Source organism: Biomphalaria glabrata, chromosome 2 (genome assembly GCF_947242115.1).
Source record: "Biomphalaria glabrata chromosome 2, xgBioGlab47.1, whole genome shotgun sequence".
NCBI lineage: Eukaryota > Metazoa > Mollusca > Gastropoda > Planorbidae > Biomphalaria > Biomphalaria glabrata.
In genome coordinates this window covers 40,096,211-40,120,431 of record NC_074712.1, presented here as the reverse complement: position 1 = coordinate 40,120,431, position 24,221 = coordinate 40,096,211, and the positions used below count along the sequence as shown (strand labels likewise).

Below are 24,221 nucleotides of genomic sequence, written 5' to 3'. Positions count from 1 at the left end.
CAATAACTTCACAAACGAATAAATTATAAGAACAAAGAAAAAGATAGAAATGCCATAAACCGCGCACAAATAGAATATGTAGACTTTTCTTTGCTATCCCTTCATTATATAAGTTGAGATAACTTATTAGAACATTTTTATGGGTCTAAGACCGACAGTTGAATAGGTCAATAATAGAATTTGGGGAAAAGTTGATGACTCAAACCACCTGATGGCAAGTGCGTCCAGCTACAGCCAACGTGATGTCACGGTCCAGCCGAGACCATTCATAATAACGATTGGTTTCGGTCCAGCACCCGCACCATCCGCACAGTGCCTATGAGAGAGGGGAGTATTTTATTTCGCAAAAAAAAAAAAAAAAAAAGGGGGGGAGGGTAATTGAACACTTCCAAGACTCCAACACCAGCTTTAAAAACATCTGCGATGCATTTATCAACTTTAAATAAACATAGATCTATCATTTTACGACAACGATACTAAATTTACGTTTGTTTGCCAGCGTGTAAACGAACAAAATGGCAACCCCGGTTTCTCCGGATATTACTAACAGAAAAGAGGCTTCCAATGAAGGACTTGCAGAAGCGAAGAATCCCTTAGAAAAAGTTTCACAGAAAGACTATAATAATCGTTCTATTGAAAATACATTTTTAAAGGTTAGCCTTACTCAACTTACTGTCAATTAGATCTACTAGATTAGATTTTAGATGATAGATCTAGTCAATCTAGACCTAGACGCCTCTAGTCCTAGACAGTCAAGAGAAGAATGATAAATCACTTCCACTTCCAGTCAATCAAGATTCAAGATTGACAAGAGTCAATCAGACTAGTCACTATTCACTAATGAGTCATGACTAATCAGAGTCAATCAATGCACTAACTACACTCACACTAGTCACACTGTAACTGTAAACTCAACTGTAACTCTACTAGATCCTAGATCTACATTCCAAAGGGGTTAAATAAATGATTTTAATTAATTAACCAAAATGATATAAATTTTTTCTTTTTATTTAGAGAGAACAAAATACCAAGATAAATCATAAATATAGAAAGGGGAACTGAAAAACTGAGAAATGTGTGTGTGAAACCATTGAAAGACTTTTTGTATTTTGTTGTGGAGGGAGGGTATAAGTAAATTACTAAAAGTGCTACAAAAAGTATTATTAATTGGCCCAAAATATGAGAGCTGTATGTATCGGGGGTGCATTATATTTATTATAAGTTTATAAGGCTGGACTTTCCAAATCAAGCCAAACTTCTATGTGTCAGAAATTACGATGCGCAGGTAAAAAAACAAAAAATGTGGTTCCTGATAGCAAAAAAGAGAGAGAGAAAAGGAAAGAGAGAATGGGTCGTGAAATTTCATTGTAACAGATATGTACACTAATTCACAAAAATTTATTTCTAAAGTCTATACACAGTATAGTCCATATATGTTCTTATAAATTGGTTTATTAGTCTAATGCTCTGAATCTGAAATATTGTTTCACTATTCAGTAAAAAGTAAATATATTCAGTCAGATTGTGGGTGAAGACTAGCATGTGTACACATATATAATTTAACCCCTTTGTATTACTTTTACTATTTTAAATCATTTTTTATTTTATATAAAATCTAAAACAAACTTGTATAAATTTTCAGAATTTTGTTGATCCGATGGCTGATGAGCTTGAAAAAAGTGTGGCTAAAACAAACGAACTTTTGGACAAATTTAGCAGGTAAACTGTAATCAATGAAAACAAGGGCTATAAAAATATTTTTTTTTTTAATAAACTGGAACTATAAGTTACCAGCAAAATCACTAGCAAAGTATAATATAAAAAATCCTTTCAAATTCAAATATATATATATGTCTGATGTGTGGAATACATGCAACATGGTCACTAATTTACATAACATGAATAGCAAGATAACATGGCATTGGCTTAATGTTTTTAATGTAAAAAGAAATTTTAGACACTCATTTGGGGTCCCCCCTCAAGTGGGGGCCTGAGGGGGGATTTTCAAATTTGGACCTCGCCATAGCTATGCCACTGCGAAGATTTTTAAAAGTTTAAATAGTTTCAACGGTTGGAAAATAATGTTGCTTTAAATTTTTTTGTTTTGTGTAACACCTAACAACATTAAATTCATGTGAATGTGACTTGTTTTATGTTAATCATTTTATACTAGTTAGCAATGAACAATTTACACTTCTTAACTTCTTATGTGTCCATATGTGTACCTTGAACTTTCAAAGTACTTGTGTAATATATATATATTATGTGTTTGTGTGTAAAATTTAAAAAAGTCTCATTAGGTATTTGAAAGATGCTAGGAATTATGACATTACAGCTTAGAAATTAAAAATTGTGACTTAAAAAACAATTTATAAATCCTTTAGGATATTTAATATTATAATTCACGGGAAAATAGTGACTTGAAAGCAGCTTGTGTTTTAAGATATTATTTTAAGTCAACGTGAAAATAGTGACTTGAAAGCCGTATTTTAAGATATTGTAAGTCATCTATTTCTTTTCTTTGCTTAAACAACTTGATTGCTTTTCTTTTTCTATTGAATACAACTACTTTGCTTTAGAAATCACACATATATTTTATTCTCTCTGTGCAGTGACATGGAAGCTGAGAGAAAGCAAAGATTTAAAAAAATGTTACACCCGCTTGTGCCTGAGGAACTGCAAGGAGGGTCTGTAGTAGATTTAGTGATCTCCCTGAATTATATTAGGTCCTAGTGAAGTATTTATTGGTTCCAGTATAAGATTATAACATTTTTGTTGAATGAAGATGTTCCCTTTGTGTGTGTGTTTGTCATAACAAGACATTTGGATCAATCATTTGTATTAAAAACAAAAAAAGTGCCCAAGTTTATTCTCTGCTTTAAAAATGTATAATGATGGTTTTCTTTTGTGAAAAATGAGTTCTTACATAGCAAGTATGTTTGGTATGTGAATTGTATGGCATATATATGTTATGTGTTATTGTGGGCACAGATACATATTTAAGCAACATGATGCAGATCAAGATAAATTTTTTATTTTTACCAAAATGTAGAGAACTTTAAATGATGGGATTATAATCAAATAATTTACTAGGTCAGCAGATGCTAATCTGCTTATTATGCAATGTCCAAGAATGAAAAAAAAAATGCAATTAAGATCTAAAAAGTAAAAAAAAAGTTCCCCTTTCAAACCATGTGGTCTATAGGGCAGATGATGTTAGGTTAATCTGTTTCTTTGGCCAAGGTTTTATGATAAGGTTGTCATGTGGCCAGCACAATGACCAACCGCCTTTTCTTTCCCCAACTAAAGTCAGGTACCCATTAGAGTTGGGTGGTCTCATGGGCGCTCTTAAAATCCCAAAATTCAAAATCCCAGTCTTCACTGATATTTGAACCCAGGATCCCAGGTTCAAAAGCCAAGTGCTTAACAATTCAGCCACAGAGAGGCCACAATTAATATTTAGGGAACAGTTTATTTGAACAAAAAATATTCACTTATCTGTAGAATAGAAACTCAAGAACATTTTGTGTTTGCATGTATGTCAGAATCTTTATTTCCTATTTCTAGTGGCAAGAAGGAAGAAGAGGTCATGCAGTTGGTAGATCAGCTTATCTTTTACGAAGAATCTGGGGATGGAAAAGAAGTTCAAATCAAGTAAGACATAGGCACCACCAGTAGTACTTAACTGTTTGTGGTAGCTTAGATAAAATTCTCTTGTTTAATAATTTCTTTGCATAACAATTTGTTCTCTCCCTTTTATTCCTTTTAAATTAAAATATATGAATTCAGTAACCTTCTTTATGTCAATACGTTCGGAAAAAAAATTGTTTGTTCTATTTGTTTAAAAAAAAACATGACTAGGGTTCATTGATCCAGCTTCTTTATTGATTGCCGTAGAAATAAATATCAACTTTTCACATGGCTGTAGTAATTCATAAAGAATGCCCTACAATAAAACCCCCAAAGTTCATGTCTTGCTTAGAAATCTTCAAACATTTGATGGATATAGGTCATATATGTTATGCAGGTGTGTGAGGACACTCATTGATTTTCATCAGATATTGTACTTTGCACACCTATCTGGCTCATAAAAATCAAAACAGATTAGTCGGAGTGAATTTAAAGTCAAGTTAGACAACTTTTTTGTTACAAATGCTCTTTTTTCTGGAAATAAAAAAATTGTTCTTGTTAGTTTTTGGAAAGTAGAAGAAAAATAAATTTAAGATTGAACATGACAATGACATGGGGTTAAAAGATGAAGTTTCAAGAGTATTTTATACATTACAGCAAACTGTATGTGTGTGTGCTTTTTTTAAATTAAATTTTTAATTAGTAGTGGCTGTTGATTTTGGTTTGATGCTGGTAAGTTGGGATAGGGTTAAGAAAATGAAGTTAATCCCCAAATTAGCTGTCCATTATTTTGTTGACTATGTTTGATGTTAGTGAGTCTGCCCAGCTTCAAGAGCTGGATGAGACTGGGAAACTGGCCGTCACTGCCCACAGCCTTGCTGCTCATTTCACCACCCTGGAGCCTGTGACTTTAGATCGTGCTGCATCAAAACTGGATTCAGATTGTAAATTATGGCTTTCTAGACTTTTTAGGTAAATTTTTTAAAATTTTTTTATTTTTTTTTATTTTCAATTTTATGTTAAATGCACATTTTTGCTTGTGATAAAAAAATCAAAAGGTTTTATTTTCATATTCTTGGATTAAACAAATTCCTTATCTAATGTTTTATAGGGATGGCTTATCGAAACTCTGATGATACAAGAAATGTGACTGAATATATTCATTTTTTATTGAATATTTTTTTTATGTCCTAGATTCAAGAATTCTATACCAGTGTATCATGAAAAGCGCTATGAAGGTTTAGCAAAAATAGCTCAGTTGGCTATTTACACAAAATATCCAAAGTACTCGACAGAAGGATTTGAAGCCTTATATTCCAGACCTCCTGTTATATACATCAGTGCTTCATCTCCTCCAGGCCTGGGCCAGTATCTGTGCTCTCAGGTACTGCCTTCTTGGTTCTTGAAGATCTCTAGTAGTTTTTTGTAATTTTATAAGAACTTTTTATTTAAATTAAAGTGGAGGTTTTTCTTATGGTAGTTTTCAAGAACAAAAAATCGTTTTAACTGTCTTATTATATTTATGTAAAACTGTCGCTTAGCTATAAATGTATATTAGTATACTTTTGAAAACTGCACACATAGCATAGACAAAATACTAAAGAAAAAGTCATCTATTGTTGGTTGGAGAAGCAGGAGCCCAACATTGACACCATTTGGTTTGGCCTGTATTTTACTGTGCAAATACGACTAACACTAAATACTTTTTTCCCTTAGCTTGGACTCCCCATGTCATGCACCTGTACTGTGCCTTGTAATACAATGTTTGGAGCTAGTAGCAAGATGGTAAGTCCTTTAGTAACATATTGCTAGCAAATAGTCAAGTTAATTGATGTATGTGCTAAGCTGTATTTAATTCTTGTACATCAGGATGTGGCAATGCTAGAAAAACTGATACAAGATGACATAGCTGCAGCCAAGACTCCAGTTCTTCTAGTTGCCTATGCTGGTTAGTATAATTTTGTTTTACAACTAAAAATGTTAAATTGCTTGTATATTATTTTTTTTTATTAAAAATATTTTGAAACAAAAGAATTGTAGAGCTGCATTCTTAAAAGTTTTATGGTGTTAGGATTCATAATTTTGTTAATGCAAAAAAACTTTGTATTGCTTTGTATTGCATTGTATTACTGTGTGGTCAACTGTGACACACGGTCAAGTGTTGAGTATCGAGAGTTAGGGGACTTGGGGGAAGTGACTAGTGTGTAAACACGAGGGAGAGAAAGAAAGGTCAGCGAGTGAAGCAGGAGATCTGTACATAACGTTGCCGTGTATATATGTTTTGTTAAAATGTTCCACAATTAAAAAGACACTTTAAACGTAAAAGGACTTGTTTCTTCACAACTGGCGACCACGACGAGATACAACGAGGCACAAGTAAGTGGAAATGTCGATGTACAAAATATTTAGAGAAGCCGGCAAGGAAAATGGCCTGCAAGGCGAAGAACTTGAAAAGTTCATAACACTAAAAATAACACAGGAGGAAGAAAGGGAAGAAAGGAGATTTAATAGGGAAGAAGCCAAAAAGAAAGAAGATAGTAGAAGGAAGGAACTCTTACAACTAGAAGAATCCAAAAAGAAAGAAGAAGATAGTAGAAGGAAGGAAATTTTACAACTAGAACTAAAACTTAAAGAAAAGAAAGACAAAGAACAGCAAAATGGAAAGGAGGAACACTTTGACAAATACAAACAATTAGACAGAATGTCTCCATTTGACGAGAGCCAGAATGAATGCATTGACTCATATCTACTGAGATTTGAGGATATAGCAACATCATGCAACCTCCCACAGACAGAATGGGCAAGAAGCCTCATGGGGCGCTTAAAAGGTAGAGCCATCAACATCTGTCTTCAAATGAGAGATGAAGAAAGAAAAGAGTACGTGGCCGTGAAGGAGGCGTTGCTGAGACAGTTTGGCTCCACAAGTTACGAATACAGAAGGAGATTGAAAGAGTCGACACCTCTGGCGAACGACGATCCACAAATATTCGTCACCAACATGTCGATATACTTCGATCGATGGGTAGACCTGTCAAAAGTGAATCACAAATATGAAACCCTCAGCGAACACATCATAATGGACGCTGTGATGGAAGCTTACAATAAAAATGTTAAAACATACGTCACGGAGCGAGAGCCAAAGACCATCAGCAGCCTGATAGCACAACTAAGGCAGTATAAGGCCGCACACCCAAGGGAAGTGTTAGCTAGAGAAAACCCAACTGCGACATCTGCTTTTATGGTGAACAACGCTGCAAGAATGCGGACTCCAAGCCCTTTTTATAGAAGAGAGAACGCTGACATGAGCCCAACATATAGATCTCGAAGAGAGAAAGATGAAGGAATGAGCCCAACATATAGATCTCGAAGAGAAAAAGATGAAGAAATGAGTCCAACATATAGATATCAAAGAGAGAAAGATGAAGGAATGAGCCCGACCTATAGATATCGAAGAGACAACGATGAAGAAATGAGTCCAACATATAGATATCGAAGAGTGAAAGATGAAGAAAGGAGCCCAACATATACTTACAAGAATAGAGAATATCAAAGTAATCAGCAAAGAGTTCGTTTCCAATGTCAAATTTGCGGTAGAACAAACCACATTACAGACACTTGCTTCTACAACCGACGCAATAGAGTTTGGAACAACAGACCCAGAGATAGAGCATTTGCTGCCAAACACACTAATAAACTGCAGGTATACCCAGGCTTTGTGGGAGAACAAATGACCAACGTACTGTACGATACAGGTGCAACTGCAATTTTAGTCGCAAAAGAATACGTCAACCCACAAGAGTACACCGGAAGAAGACAAGACTGTGTTGGTTACACGGGTCAAGTAACTACACATCTGGTAGCACGTATCAACATACACACACCGTTCATCAGTGGTTGGCATGAGGCTTTAGTACTAGACAATAAGCCTGACAACATTGGTCTTATCATTGGCTGTATCAAAGGCTCTAAACCTTGCACAGTAGAAGAATTGAACAAGTGGAAAGAAAAATACACACAGAAATGTTCCATGGTTACTACAAGAGCTCAGAAGAAAGCAGAAGAAGTGCTAAATACAAACGATAACATACAAGTTCCTTATAACAATGAAAATGAAAATACAGAAACAGAAAATAGCGATATGAGAAGCCATAATCAAGTGAACAACCCGAATGAAATCTCCACAGAAAGTCAAGACCCACTACACATTAAAACAGAAAAATTTGTCAGTGAACAGAAAAATGACCCAGATCTAATAAAACTCATAGAAAGTGAAGCTCCACCAAGACGAGGGTTAATTAAGATAGGCGAAGATGGTGCCTATGTGAGAGAAATTCATCTGAAAGCAGGCAAGACACAACAATTGCTAGTTCCAAAGAAGTATAGAGAAACAATTTTAAAGCTTGCACATGACACCCCGTTTGCCAGACATATGGGAGTAAAGAGAACATTGAATAGAATCTTGAATGAATTTTTTTGGCCTAGAATTACGCAAGAAGTCAAGGCCTACATAAAATCCTGCCATATTTGCCAAATACATGGAGCAAAGGGAACATATATGCAAGCTCCAATACAAACAACAGACTTAAGTGAAATGCCATTTGAAAAGATAGCCGTAGATATTATTGGACCAATGCCAGTAATATCCGGAAGAGGTCATCGCTACATATTGACTGTTGTAGACATGTGCACACGGTTTCCAGAAGCAATACCATTAAAAAGAATTTCTTCCGAAGATGTCGGAGACGCACTAACAGCAATATTTGCAAGAACAGGTTACCCTCGCATAATACTGAGTGATCAAGGCACCCAGTTTAAATCAAATGAATTCGCACAGTTTTGCAAAACTCTGAATATTAAACAACAATTTGCTGCCCGTTTTCACCCCCAAGCAAATGGGATGTGCGAACGCCTGAATTCAACGCTGAAAACAATGCTGAACAAAGTAGCACAGGACAACCCAACAGATTGGGACAAGCTGATCAACCCCATACTGTTCGCCTACAGAGAAGTACCACACACAACAACGGGCTTCTCACCATTCGAGATGCTCTATGGCTCACCTGTTAGGGGACCCATGTCACTATACAGAGACTTTCTAGTAAATAGGAACATAGAACATGACGTACACACAGGATACGATCTTGTCATCAAGACAAGACAAAATATAATCAAAGCATGCGAAACTGTCCAAAAGCAAACAAACAAAGAGAAACCAGAACTATTGAGAAAGCTAAATCAGGGTCGAAAGTTGAGAACACTACAAGTTGGTGATAATGTCATGGTTCTGCTGCCTGACAGAAATAACCAGCTATTTATAAAATGGCAGGGCCCATTCCAAGTCACAAAGGTGATTTCGAAGGTCGACTACAGCATAAACATCAGAGGCCGAGACAAAGTATTTCACATCAATATGCTGAAGCTGTACATGCCCAGACCATTTACTCTTTCAACAAACGCTAATCAAGACACGCAAGACAGTTGCAGAGTAATGGTGATAGAACAAATAGAGGAAGCAGATGATGTCTAGGGACGCTCGACTTAGGTTAATTCATTAATCAGATGAGGAGAAAATTAACAAATAACTTGTATGATAACTTTAAAATTTGTCTTGTCAAAATTGAATGAACATTACGCTTCTGAATTTTTTTTTTTATTTCATTCAGAGATGTGAAAGTTGTACTAAAATTTAGTTTTTTAAGTTTGTTGCATTGATTGTAGTCATAAATGTCCATTTAGGAACTGATATGAAAGAAACACAAAGTAAACAATTCCCTTAATTTGGAAGATGTTTTGATGTAACATAAAGTAGTAACTAATTGTGCATTTTTCACCTGACAATGTTGGCATTCAAAAGATTATTGTTACATAGAAAAAACTAAATGCGTGTATTTTTTTTTGTATATAAGTTGTGTAATATAACAGGAAAGCTTTCTACGATAGTTCAATTGGAAATGTCCCTTGCAATTACATATTATTGAAAATTTATTTGTCGTCATAGGCATTATCAGTTCTCTCATAATTGAAGATGCCATTGTATTACATGTCATTGTTTTTTCTTGTCGATGTTAAACATTATTAATGTACACCCAAACTATTGGGTTCATGAAATTTTGATACGATCAAAATTTTTCTCTTCCCTGGGAGGACTGTGGTGACACGGTTACTGTGTGGTCAACCGTGACACACGGTCAAGTGTTGAGTATCGAGAGTTAGGGGACTTGGGGGAAGTGACTAGTGTGTAAACACGAGGGAGAGAAAGAAAGGTCAGCGAGTGAAGCAGGAGATCTGTACATAACGTTGCCGTGTATATATGTTTTGTTAAAATGTTCCACAATTAAAAAGACACTTTAAACGTAAAAGGACTTGTTTCTTCACAACTTCCTACAATTTATGCTTGCCTACATTGAAAATCCTTGATACATACGGTACTTTAAAAATAAAATACTTTCACTGCTTAAGACTAAATAAAAACACCGCAATTACTCTTTAAAAAAAAAATCTTTTTATGACAATTAGGCAACTGTATATGTTTGTATTCAAAGCTGGAGGATGAGACACTGCGTTTACTGAGGTCTGATATCTCGAGTTACTCATCTTTATTCATTGATAACGGAATGAATATAATTTTCTTTAAATAGATAAATTTCTTGAAGAATCATATTTTCTTGTGGTTAGTTATAAATTTTTTTGAAATCATCATAAAACATACTACTTTGTACAATTTAATTTGAACTAATTTGCCATTTTAATCTGCATTGTAATAAATCCTACAGGAGATTTACAAACTTCACATTTAGATTCAAAATATGGTGGCCAATTAATTGCATTTTTTGCTTAACAATTGCTATATACTCAGCAAGGGCAATATTACCTGAAATCTGGGTGATAGAGCTGATGAATATGTCATTGGTTACATCCCTTGCCACTTTAACTTACAGTATTTTGTTTTTGTACATTGTTCCTAGCTTTCAATATCTAACATGAACCAGTATCTACATATCAATTATTGACTCTGAATCATTTCAGGTACTCCAGTAGTGGGACATGTTGATAATTTACAGAGACTTCAAGAAATTTCCAGAACAAACAATATTTGGTTGCATGTGGAAGGGTAAGTCTATGTAACTCTCTTAAACAACACTTCACCTTCCTTGAGCTTCTTCTTTTGATTATTTGTTCAATCATTTAAAGTTTCCAATCACTCTTTTTTTCTTTTTAACACAAACAATTTTTTTTTTAAACCTTATGGTTCAACATCAACCTATATATTTCCTACACATTCCTACTTTGACACAGACCGCAGTATTTCTGGTCACGGTACACTTTTACAGAATGTTGCAGAATTCATTTCTCTATACTGGTACTTAATGGGGAAGAAAGTTGGTGATAAAGCCAAATGACTTGGACGCTGTTTTGAACATGAGACTGTAATTATTGATACATACTGTGACTTTTTATTGTTCTATGTATTTTAATCATGCTCATTAAGTTAATTAAGTTCCTTTATCTTTCTTCCTCTACTGACTTTTTCTTACATCCTCTTCCAACATGCATTCACACCATTTCACATTCACTGTATGCTGTGCACTAACCTTATCAGACAATGTAATACAATGCAATGGTCAAAACAGAAATAAAGAGGCTATTCTTTTGTCATTATAGAAAAAACAACCTAACCCAGTTTTTAAACAAGTTGTTAATAAATAGTGCAAGTATTCAATGTTTGATTCAGAGATGTTTTGTATTCTACAGCAACAACCTGGCTACCCTCACCTTGTTCTCAGTGCCTAATTCTGTAGAGTCAGCTACATCAGGAGACAGTATCACTTTGGATCTATCCAAGTGGTTGGGGGTTCCAGCTCTACCTTACATTGTATCCTTGTCTGTGTACAAACATTAAATATTTTTAAAGTATTGACTGTGTTTATTAATACCTTATACACAATTCCAAAACTTTGACTTTTGATAGAAACACTAAATTATTGAATTTGAAAGCTGGCTTCTTCTTCTGATGTCAAACCATTTCAGCCTTTCATAGGTGTATTAAGAAGTAGATGACAATTCTTCAACTTACTGGACTTGAACAAAAGTAAATAAACAAGTTCCCCTTTCAAACATTGCAATCTATAGGGCAGATGATGTTAAGGTAACCTGTTTTTTTTTTTGCCAGCCGTTAACTAGCAGAGTATTAACTAAAGTCAGGTACCCATTAGAGTTGGGTGGATTCAGAGGGTATTAAAAAATCCATCTTCACAGAGATTTGAACCCAGGACCCAAGCACTTAACCTCTCAGTCACTGCGCCTCACTTGAACAAAAACTTGTGTAATTTTCTCTTCTATATAATATAATTTTGATATTCTTGCAAATCAAGACAATCATAAAATGTCACTTAACTTGATATGAAGACACTTTTCAAAGACACAGACCAGATTATGACAGACACTGTTGGACTCACCACTGTCGACTCTAAGCTACAGCTTAAATGCTTACCTTTATGGATGTGTTTACAGAGTCTAGGTCATGAGGGCATGGTCAACAGGATCAAACATTCATGTGAACTGGTCAGTACTCTAGAGCTTAATCAACTTTTTTTCAAGTTACTAAACACTAGCTAAATTAGGTTCCTTTTACAAAAGCTAAATAATACTTTGATCATATGCACTGTACATTTATTAAGTTGATTCACTCATCATTTAGTCTAAAGTTATTTTGTTGTATTCTCATCTTTGCTTGTATTTTCAGGCAAAACTATTCTTTGAGCATTTGGACAAATTACCTACCGTCAAACAAATTGTAAGAATTTTTTTTTTTTGAAAATTTAGTAAATTTTAAAATATAAATTTTTCTAGATTTGGTGAAAGCATATGTTGTATTGATAAAGTAATGTATAGTATTGTATATCATTACAGAGCAGGGAGAAGAAGAAACGTGATAAAGAAGTGAAGAATATCAAGGAACTTATTTCTAAAGCAATCAGTGCGTTGGTAAGTACACATTGCTCTAGTTAAAACATTGCTCCAGCTAGTCAGCTGGCCGGTTGTTGGCCACCTTCAGTCAAAGAACAATTCTGATTCATCTCATGGTTAGATGAAAGCCTTTGCAAAAGCTGTAGTCAGACAATTGTTGTCCATACAGTAGTCCCCCCCCCCCCCCCCCCCCAAACCAGCTGATGTATTCAAATGATCAACAGGTACCCTATAAAGTTTGAAATCAATGAAATCGCTATCACAGGATCTGCGAAGGATGTAACTGCCTAAAGGTCACCACCTCCTGATTCTTCCTTAAGGTTGACTCTTGAGACCTTTTCCATGTTTGGGTATATTCGCAAGGCAGCAGTAACTTGGGACTCCAAATCACTTGCTTTTGCACTTTGACCTGTCAGTAATAACAGTTCCTATCTCTTACACACCATCTTTATCAAGTTTATTTCTTATAGATGTAGTCATTAGTGTTCTAACAACTTGACTAGACAATATTGGGCTAAAGCTCAGTAACATAAAGTAACATTTCTGTCTTCTTCCCAGCTTGTGTTTGAAATAGTCACGCCAACTGTGGTATTTAAATATGCTGAAGATTCTTCTGGCCCTGGAGCTGTGGTAGCTCCCTATTCTAGTGTCAGTGTGGAAGATCCTGCAGAGGATAAAGATGTAGTTTACTTTGATGCTCTCAACACTTGGGTAAGTGACTGAATAAAGAAGTTTGACTCTTCAGCAACAAGTAGAAGCATTGCATCCACTAATGAAAGCAGTCTAATCACAAGAGACATTGACATACATCTCTGAACAATTTTTTAAAGAAATGGAACATCACTTTGTGATCAAATTTCAAATCAATCATGTAGTGGTGGAAAACTAAGGTCCAAAATTTTCGTGTTTAAATGTTCATATTGTGATTGTTGTTTTTGTTGTTCTCCAGTTAGCTGAGGCTCAACAGCTAGCTAATCCAAATGTTGTTTTGTTCTCCAGTTAGCTGAGGCTCAACAGCTAGCTAATCCAAATGTTGTTTTGTTCTCCAGTTAGCTGAGGCTCAACCACTAGCTAATCCAAATGTTATTTTGTTCTCCAGTTAGCTGAGGCTCAACAGCTAGCTAATCCAAATGTTGTTTTGTTCTCCAGTTAGCTGAGGCTCAACAACTAGCTAATCCAAATGTTGTTTTGTTCTCCAGTTAGCTGAGGCTCAACAGCTAGCTAATCCAAATGTTGTTTTGTTCTCCAGTTAGCTGAAGCTCAACAGCTAGCTAATCCAAATGTTGTTTTGTTCTCCAGTTAGCTGAGGCTCAACAGCTAGCTAATCCAAATGTTGTTTTGTTCTCCAGTTAGCTGAGGCTCAACAGCTAGTTAATCCAAATGTTGTTTTGTTCTCCAGTTAGCTGAGGCTCAACAGCTAGCTAATCCAAATGTTGTTTTGTTCTCCAGTTAGCTGAGGCTCAACAACTAGCTAATCCAAATGTTGTTTTGTTCTCCAGTTAGCTGAGGCTCAACAGCTAGCTAATTCAAATGTCATTTTGTTCTCCAGTTAGCTGAGGCTCAACAGCTAGCTAATCCAAATGTAGTTTTGTTCTCCAGTTAGCTGAGGCTCAACAACTAGCTAATCCAAATGTTGTTTTGTTCTCCAGTTAGCTGAGGCTCAACAACTAGCTAATCCAAATGTTGTTTTCTTCTCCAGTTAGCTGAGGCTCAACAGCTAGCTAATCCAAATGTTGTTTTGTTCTCCAGTTAGCTGAGGCTCAACAGCTAGCTAATCCAAATGTTGTTTTGTTCTCCAGTTAGCTGAGGCTCAACAGCTAGCTAATCCAAATGTTGTTTTGTTTTCCAGTTAGCTGAAGCTCAACAGCTAGCTAATCCAAATGTTCCTATTGATCTGGTTGAAATTGACAAGGAAGGCGTATGTATTCGATACTGTCCACTGGAAACTGCTCAAGGTAGGATATTTTGTTCATTAGATGAAGTAATTACTTTTTAAATATTTAACTAGTTTCTGGTTTGAATTTGTTTTTGTTCTGTTCTTAGTGCGGGGAACCAAGACTGAGGACATTGATCAGTTCATTGAGTCACTTAAATCTAATCTTGTAAGTAAATAAAAGTTGTTTTTTTGTAAAGTTTAGTTCTATTTAAAGAATGCGGTATTGAGAAAATTGTTCAGTTATTAAAGAAATTTTTTAAAACAGGTTTTGATATTTTAAAGATATTTAGTAACCACATTGAAGTAAAAGTAAAGTTTCCCTTTCAGACCTTGTGGTTTATAGTGCAAAAGATGTAAAGGTCATCTGTTTTTATGTGGCCTGTGGTTAACGAGGGTGTCATGTGGCCAGAACAACGACCAACTGCCTTTACTTTTTCCCAACTAACATCAAGTACCCATTAGATCTGGGTGGACTCAGAGGCACCCATAGATCCCAAAATTAAAAATCCCAGTATTCACCAGGATTTCAACCCAGGACCCCTGGTTTGGAAGCCAATTGCTTTACCGATCAGCCACCCAGCCTCCAAGTAACCACATTACATATATCAAACTGTATGATTTGATACTAATATAGTAATGTATTTTTTAAAGTAGACTATAAATTAAACATGCGTAGCAATCACAAAGTTAATTATTAATTATTATGTTACTTTATATGATTTTTTAGTTGACCAAAACTATCATTGTTTAAAAAAATACTTATTTGGACAGAGTGTATTAAATGCAACTACAGAACAGAGAAAGAAATTTAAATCTATTGTTGCCAATCATCAGAATTTGAGATTAGTAGCATTGGACTCTTGGGCTGGCCTTGGAGCTGTCAGGTACAGTTTAACACTGAAATTTATATTAATCCTCCTGGAATATATCAAGTGTACTATACAGTGTTTCAATCATCTTTATAATGTCTGTTCTTCAGCTACATCCCTGACATCTATGTTCAGAAAGAGGGTGATCTGACTGATAAAGAAAAGATAGAAATCAACAACTTGAATTCTGAGTTGGTTCATAAGTTGAAGGCACAAGATACTGCTTTCTCAACAGGTGACAAAATCTTGTCATTGCTAAGTGTCTCTTAATAGTCTGAATATTCCCTAATCCATTTGTTTGTTTATCAATGACTCTTGGATGAAGCCTGTTTATTGCCAACTCAAAGTTGAACTTACGTAAGGGTATCTTGATTTTAGAAATGATACATTTATTAGAAGAGATACAAATAAAAAGACAAGAAAATAAGAAAATAAACAAATACAATTAAACCTGCTTCTATTTAGTGACACACTGGTATTGTGTAGTCTGCTTACACTGTAGTGACTAACACATTTGATTGATGTAGATATAGATATGGACAAACTTTATTTCCTCCATAGATCTTTGAGGGAAAAATTTTTTTTGCTTCTTTGATATTTTGATATTTCAGTTACTGTTAACAATAAAGAGTTGAAAATCCTTCATTTGTATCCAATGACATATAATTTGTAATTATTAGGTCATTCTGAGGAAGGTATCATCTGTGTTAGATTTGGTCTGATAACATCTGACACAGATGTGGATGAGTTGGTCTCTCTGGTGTACACTACAGGTCGAGAGGTTGAAGAGAGTTCAAAGGTAAGAGGAAGCTGATTGTGCAGACTTAAAATTGTTTAGTGTCATGGCTCCATACATTGCAGGACAGAGATCATTACAATACAATTTGCGCTTTCATTATCCTTTTCTTTTGTAGCATTTTTCTATTCTGTTATTGTTACTACACTAACAAAAATCAAAACATATTCAACTTGAAACGTTCTATTTCATTTACTGACTCAGTTGACTTCCATTCTATTTGATTACAGTTTCTGGAGTCAATGTCAGAAAAAATTCGTAAAGGAATTGAAGAGGCCAACAAAGAACTGGAGAAAGAAAATGCAGAGAAATTAATGCATGAGGTTTGTGTGATGCGTTTGAGTTAGATTTACATTGATAACTTAGACACTTTTGACTGAATCATTGTTTTTGTTTTCAGGGCGTACTGCGTCAAGTGCCTGTGGTCAGTTCTCTATTAAACTGGTGGTCACCTGCAAAAGAGCAGGTGAAAGGAAGAACATTCAATTTAACATCTGGTCAGTACTTGTCACCTTTCACTTATAGTAGTGGTCACTTGTGACAATGGTCGGTATGGAAATAGGCAAAACTAATTTTTAGCTATTTGCAATTCAGAGATTAAATATATTGAAACAAAAACTTGTTCTGGAATTGAGAAGCATGCCACACAAATGTAGAGATGAAATTCCCAGAATAAAGTTGCTATATTTTTTAGTGATTGTACAATCAAAATAAGGACAACAATTTAGACATAAAGACTATTTTGAATTAGGTAAGTTTGATGTTTTTCCATTCTTGTGGCCAGCACTTATTTCCAAAATTCACATAAAACTTTTCAAGAACGCAATACTATTGAACCCAAACTATCTTGCTTGACCTTTCAAATAATGCTACAAAATTATTTTTTTTTTTTTACAAAGTTTCTATCAACTGTCTGTCTGGTAAAAAGTTTGACCATGTTATTTCTTCCACACATCATTCTCTGATCAACTTTAAACTTTTCACAATTATTCATTGGCAAAGACAATACATAAATCGAAAAATAAATTTAAAGTCAATTAATTAATTTAAAAAATTAGGCAATTAATTATTGGCAATTGATTATAGTGTTTGATATTATGCATTAGTGAGATATAGTTGTAAATAATGAGTTAGAAAAGCTTTTTTCTAAAGTTTTTTTTTTTAATATTTTGCTAGTTTTAGAAATATAAATGTTTTGTACTTCTAATTTTGTAAATCTAATTTTTGTGCAAACTAAAAGCTCTTTAAAATACATATCTTTTTGTTTAAAACTTAAATAAAGCTCAGTGATATCATTTGAAAAAAAAAAACATGAAAAAAAACATTTTACGAATAAAATTAAATAAAATAAATAAAAAATAAATAAACTAAAAATAAAAAATTCTCTTTTGAGTTACAATTTCTTGATTTATGTCTCTCATTCTGGTGGTTATCATTACAATTATAACATACATATATTTGATTCAAAGTTAGGAGCATATGGAGGCCAGTGCTACATGTAGATGTTTGAAAAACTGTTTCTAATGACTGACCAGGTACTTATATAAAGGAAGGGGGAAGGTTAAAATGAAATAATAAAAATGGAAAAGTTGCTTCAGAGGTAAAAAAAAAAGGTTTAAAAAAACACTCTGTAGTGAACTCATTTGAGACCGAAAGAGAAATGTGCTATAGTAATGAGCTTAAAGAAATTCAACTCATTTTAATCTCATCTTTTCTTTTTTGGTCTGTTTTAGGTAAAATTATACCAACAACTGACACATATAAGTATCACATGCAGATCCAGGAAGAAGCCCTGCTGACAGGCCAAGGGACACCAAAGAGCCCAGGCAGTGGCCAAGAAAGCACCAGGTCCTTGTCACCTTTAGAAATGAGCAAAACAGCTGGCGAGGTGAAGGCCCAGTTGGCCAGTCAGTCTGCTGCGTCCTCACCTACATCACCATCTTCACCACAGCCTAATGGCACTGTGTCTGTAGAATTGCCTGATTTAGTGACCAAGACAAATGTTGGGTGAGCCATGCTGTTTCATTGGTTTAGTTTTTTATGTTGAAATCATTCCAGGGGAAACAAACATTATTTCTATCATATTACAAGAAGGGGACAAAGTAGTCAATCAGATGTAAGGACTTCTTAGAGCATAGAGCCATTTTGGTCTTAGCAATTACTCAGTCTCCACCAGGCAGTTTCCTCATAAACATTTGTATCTGTGATCTAATGTCTTGTCAGTTGACTTCCAGTGGGTTGTGGCAAGTTAGGGCACACTGTGTTGAACTAATAGACCAGCGAAGACTGTTTTTACTATCATGAACATTGCCTGCTTTTCCAACTACCAAACTAGATCATTTTCACCAATCATTCTCATTCATAGAGAAGCTAGTGCTACTGTTTAATAGAAGCTATTGCCACTGTTTGAGATAAGTAAGTGCTACTGTGAGAAAAGCTAGTGCTACTGTAACCCCACAAACTCTGCTTTCGACTCCATATTTAACCCTACAGATGTAGAACTATACAATCGAAGGCCTTACATCATATAGCCGTTGGGCTTTCCAATGAGAGAATCCATCCAAAACTTAGCCCCACCCATTGACCAAATTTCTAAAATAGAAATCCCACATAACTCTCCTTGGTTGATGAATAAACCCAAAGTAAATTTATCCCTCCTTAATTTCAAAAAAGAAAATACAGACCCAAGCATACTACAAGTCCACTTTATGGAGAGCTTCAGAGATTGTGGCACCATTTACACTTATGGATCCAAAATGGATGGAAAGGTAGCATGTGCCTGCTTCTTTCGGAATAAAACAATCTCCTGATGGATGCTCCATCTTTACAGCCGAATTACGTGCAATATCGCTTGCACTTATGGCCGTCAAAGCATCAGAAAGGAGAAAATTTATATGCTCCAACTCCAAATCTCCACCGCAAGCTTTGGGGCGGATAAAGACTGACATTCCATTGGTACATAAGAGCCTAAAGCTTTTGGACTAAATAACAGTTGACCATAGGGATGTCACCTTCATCTGGATCCCCTCCCATGTAGGCATAGAGGGAAATGAAACCGCAGACAGAGAAGCAAAGAGAGCCCTAAATCAAGCGGTGTCAGGAACCCAAATTCCCTGCTCGGACTTGAGACAGAGTATTGCCTCTGCAACCTATTGAGAGTGGCAGGATCGGTGGGAAGCTGAGACCCACAACAGACAGTTGTGGCGGATGTCAGGAGGCAGCCCACATCTAAGGGTCTGACAAGGCGTGGAAGCACGACCATGTCCAGACTTAGGATTGGCCACACCTACATCACGCACTCCTTTGTGCTGAAGAGAGAGGAGCCCCCACTTTGTGAGTACTGTGACTCTTGTCTCACTGTGGAACATATCCTCATTGATTGCCCCAGATACCAGGATATTAGCGGAAAATTTTTTAGAGCGCACAACTTAAAAACACTGTTCAATAGTGTCGACTCTGGGAAGGTACTAGGCTTTGTCTGGGAGGTGGGTTGTCTACAAAGATTTGATTTGTGAAATTGTGAACATATAATATTTACAAAAGATTTTTACTAAATTATTAAATTTTCACTTCCTTTACTATTTTAACTTTGAATAGACCTTGTTTTTAATAACTTGACTAAATAAAATTTAGCTCTTGTGGGAGAGTAACCTTTTAGGTATTACGGGCACGACATGACCTAAAGTGTGCCGATGTGCCAAAAGACTCAAACTCGTTACTGTTTGAGATAAGCCAGTGCTACTGTTTCTTATTAAGTGGTTTCTAATCCTTGCCTCATGATTTCAACATCTGGAATTCAAAAGGTCTTCCCTGACTTAGTAAAAATGACATTTATAAATAGATGAATTTATGGCTGAGTTGTATTTTGTAAAATAGGGTCCTGAGGTAAAAACAACATTGCGCTATTGAATCTCTGCTTAGCTTACTTTGTGAACGTTCTAGAGAAAGATGAATTGCTTACTTTGTGAATGTCTTTGCAGTATAAGAGAAAGATGAATTGCTTACTTTGTGAATGTCTTTGCAGTATAAGAGAAAGATGAATTGCTTACTTTGTGAATGTCTTTGCAGTATAAGAGAAAGATGAATTGCTTACTTTGTGAATGTCTTTGCAGTATAAGAGAAAGATGAATTGCTTACTTTTTGAAAATATCTAATCTAAGTTGTTCTATTTTCTGTTCCAGTAGTAGTGAGACCAAGTAACCAGACCATGTGACCAGCTTGAACTTTCACTCTTCACTGCCATTGGCTGTCAATATGTGCCATTTTGTGATTTCATTGGTGGGCTATTTTTAAAGGTTCATTAAATTATTTTTATCCTTTATTTTGTCCTTTCTACTCTGATTTTGTTCCTACTTGTTTCAATAACTACTAATATACTGACAGACCTGCATACATTTTCCATTATTTGTTCAAATCACTATCTCCCAGCTCAATTGAGTTTTTAAAACTTTTGTACCAGACATCATTGTGATTTTTTTGTTCTGTATAAACTAAATCCTTACAACACAACATTCCAAATGCACTTCATGTTATATTTGTTTCATAAATTATTATTTTTAAAATAATAATATAATTGTGACTGTGATAGAACCAGGTATTTAAGTATTATGTCTGCACAATGAAATGATTTATCTGGGTCATCATCTTACTAAGGAAATCATCTTATCTTCATTGTTGAAGTCAAGATTTTCAAACAGCTGTCATTCTGTTTAAGCCTTAATTTGATTTTAATTTAAAATCAATATCCAAATTATGATTATTGCAAAGGAAAGGCAACTTTCTTTGACATTAAAAATAAAATTTTGTCAAATAAATGTTCTCTACATGTCATTTATCAATCTAAATTAATGCTCTTCATGAATATTTTAAAACAATCTTTCTTGTTTTAGGACTAAAATAGTTGGTTAAATGGCACAATATTTTACAAATGAACTCAATTTTAAAAATTTCCTTTAAAATTTAACTTATCAGTCACAATTTCTTGACTTAGTATTATTCTGTTAAAAAACATAACAAGTACAAAGTCTTCTTTCTTCAAGGTAGGACTCCATTTAGTGACATTGCACATGTAGCACACATGACGTTAAGTGAAGCTAATAAATGTTTCCTACCTGATGAAATAGAAAGTCTCTTCTTTCATTGACATACACTGTCTTCTGGTTGGAGCACATTTATTCATTTAGCAATTTTAGTTTCTATTTGTTTCTTTAAAACATTATGTATCTTCTATAGGTGAGTTTTTTATATTAAATGACCTTAGGTGGAGTAACCTTTGTCATATTCATGTCAAACGTGTGCATTATTTTTATTTATAATATGATTGGTGATTATAGCCAGATCTGCCAATGCACTATTCACTTTGTAAATCTATGCAGCCTGTTCTAATGTTGATATACCCAATGCTCTATATTTAATTTATTTTGCAGTGTATTTCTGTTTTACTTGTGTTTTTATAATACAATGTAATAACATTGCTTTGAGTCCCTAAGTCTACAACAGTTTATGACATGCATTGTGTCAGTAGATTCTGTTGTACGTTTCTATTACAGATTCTCTTTAGTTTTTTTCTTTCTGATTTGCTTAGAATGTATAGAACAAATCTTTCTGCTTATTTAGTTTCTACCATTTTTAGAACATGAAGTTTCTGACCTAGTTGACCTATTTCAATGTTGACTTGTTTTAACAAGAGTCCTACATTTACACATATATTTGTTGTTTTGAAAAGTCGCCTTCTATGCATTCTGTTGATTGCTTCACCCACATGCTAGAATTTCTGAAGAGTGAAGATAACTGAACATCATTCTTGGAAACAAAAGTTTGCAATAGACTTGACCTTTAACTGAACAAGTTTTTCTTTTTAAGTCTCAGTACAAGTAAGTTAGCACTGGACAAAGTGTGAATGATTGAAACAAAACTACTGAACACTTTGCATTCTGTCTTTGAAATGAAGTCACCAAAAGTAAATAATTAATTTCAAATAAAACTCCTGCTAATTGCTTTTCTTTGCTGACTGAAATATAGTTCTGGTTAATTAATTGTACTTATTTTTTTCCATAATTAATCAAAATTTGATGATGAATATCCTTTTATTATGTATTAAGTCCAAATCAATTGCAACTTTTGTTTGTTTGTTATTCCTGCTTGACCCTCTCATTGCCATGCAAAACTACATCGCTGATAACTTGACCTTCTGAGTGAAGAGTTCACAAAAACACAACATGATTGTGTTGGTTTGAAAACATAATGTTGATCAATTTGCCACTGTAACCATCATTTAATTCATCATCCAAGTTTGTTTGTAATCTTGTACATATTGGGACTTTTTTTCTTTCTTTAAATCTTTGACTGGACAAATGATTGATATTTTATAAGTCCAAATTGTTTTTTGTTTATTTCCTGACATTTGTATAGTTTTATAATTTTATAAACTATTTTTCATAAACAAAAATAAAGTATATAAAACTGAATTTCTGCGAAATCCATACTATTTTATAGTGTACCGTATACCTGTTCACAGTGGAGTTACCTCTCTTAAATAACCTACTTTATTTCAGCTAATTTGTTTATGTAAGAGCTTACTTCATTCTAGAATGATTTAATGCACTGTTCCTTTATGCTGAATATTGATAGATCACTCTATATAGGCTAGAGTATCCCCCCTACTTGTAAAAAGAAAGAGAAAGAGAATATTCCTTGAATTGTTAAAAAAATTGAAAATGTTTTAACTAATTAATGCTTTATTCTAGTTAAAAATAAAAAAACACTTTTGATGGTTATTTTGAATTGGTAACTTCATTAGTGACCCATACCTTACCAAACTCTTCATTAGTGACCCATACCTTACCAAACTCTTCATTAGTGACCCAGACCTTACCAAACTCTTCATTAGTGACCCAGACCTTACCAAACTCTTCATTAGTGACCCATACCTTACCAAACTCTTCATTAGTGACCCATACCTTATCAAACTCTTCATTAGTGACCCATACCTTATCAAACTCTTCATTAGTGACCCATACCTTATCAAACTCTTCATTAGTGACCCATACCTTAACCTTATCACATTTTTCTTGACTTCTCAGTGTGTGTGCTGCTGACTTTGAAACAAAACTTTCCATTTTTTATTTTGTTTAATTTTTGCTTGTAATGTTCTCATGGGACAGTTAATACAGTGGGCTATTGCCATGATTTACAAATTGGGGGTTTCATATTCCATGCTGGGCTTTAATTATGTTTCATTGGATATCAACCAGTAGCATACAAACATTGGATTTAGTCAAACACATCACATGATTGTAACAGCCAGAACACTTGTTAGTGGAGAAGCCCTGATACATATAGCAACTTGTAGATGTTTTTCAATTGTATTTTAAAATGAACAAACTGCTACTAGATATTTAAGTCTCATGATTGGCTGTGCCTGATTTTCTCTGATTGTGTGTTATCAATCTACTGTGATTGGCTTACAGCTACAATTAGGTCATGCGATTTAAAATGTTTATTTGGTTTGTAGGCTTTATTTTATCCTGAGGGTGAACTCAGAGCTATTTCAATCTAATCAGACGCTAGTTATTTATGTTGACATGAAAATCTCATGACCTTGTTTTGTCTACAAACAAATTGTGGGATTTCTTTAGTTGTGTTGGAGAGAATAAAATTCTTGACAAACTTCCATTCTTATTGTTTGCTTTTAGAGCTTGAATTTAGTTGTGAATATCTTTGCATTCTTATATTGAAGTTTAGATCTTGACGAGTTACTTCACAGCAATTTTGATTGCTCAAAGAGGACTGTTCACCATTTAATATGCGGTATTATATTGAATAAGTACAAACCTTTACTAAAGGGAGGTAAATAGTATAAGAAATTAGTGTTCAAAGTATTTTGCAATTTCCTTACTATAATTTCCAAAAACCAAACAAAACTTTTTGTGTCTCGTGTCCCCCTTGCTTCATCAGACCAAAGAACGTGAACATTTAATATGTGTATGAACGGCGTATGTGTGTCTGTTTACGAAATGGTCTG

General features: G+C 34.5%; 1 protein-coding gene across 2 annotated transcripts; it reads left to right on the top strand.

Moving 5' to 3' along the window:
• Nucleotides 1–479: 479 nt before the first annotated feature.
• On the top strand, nt 480–23,870 carry LOC106051217 (putative pyridoxal-dependent decarboxylase domain-containing protein 2). Of its 2 annotated transcripts, none has more exons than XM_056020489.1 (23): nt 480–653; nt 1,643–1,719; nt 2,613–2,687; nt 3,568–3,654; nt 4,444–4,602; nt 4,825–5,014; nt 5,347–5,415; nt 5,500–5,578; nt 10,657–10,741; nt 11,383–11,503; nt 12,037–12,192; nt 12,374–12,424; nt 12,541–12,615; nt 13,156–13,308; nt 14,447–14,552; nt 14,641–14,699; nt 15,305–15,417; nt 15,513–15,637; nt 16,083–16,201; nt 16,429–16,521; nt 16,599–16,695; nt 17,932–18,205; nt 20,383–23,870. In XM_056020489.1, exons 1-23 carry the CDS (start codon nt 516–518, stop codon nt 20,396–20,398), a joined length of 2,517 nt encoding a protein of 838 aa, XP_055876464.1. In that variant the 5' UTR covers nt 480–515; the 3' UTR covers nt 20,399–23,870. The 2 variants fall into 2 exon arrangements, with proteins under 2 accessions (XP_055876464.1, XP_055876463.1); XM_056020488.1 differs by having other exon boundaries at nt 20,380–23,870.
• The last annotated feature ends 351 nt before the right edge of the window (nt 23,871–24,221 follow it).

What these genes read in the sequence shown, in the direction of transcription:
- LOC106051217 (XM_056020488.1), top strand. Translation starts at nt 516, where the DNA reads ATGGCAACCCCGGTTTCTCCGGATATTACTAACAGAAAAGAGGCTTCC. An exon ending in GGAAAAGAAGTTCAAATCAA is followed by an intron (nt 3,655 to 4,443) that starts GTAAGACATAGG and finishes GTTTGATGTTAG; the next exon opens with TGAGTCTGCCCAGCTTCAAG. An exon ending in AACATTCAATTTAACATCTG is followed by an intron (nt 16,696 to 17,931) that starts GTCAGTACTTGT and finishes GGTCTGTTTTAG; the next exon opens with GTAAAATTATACCAACAACT.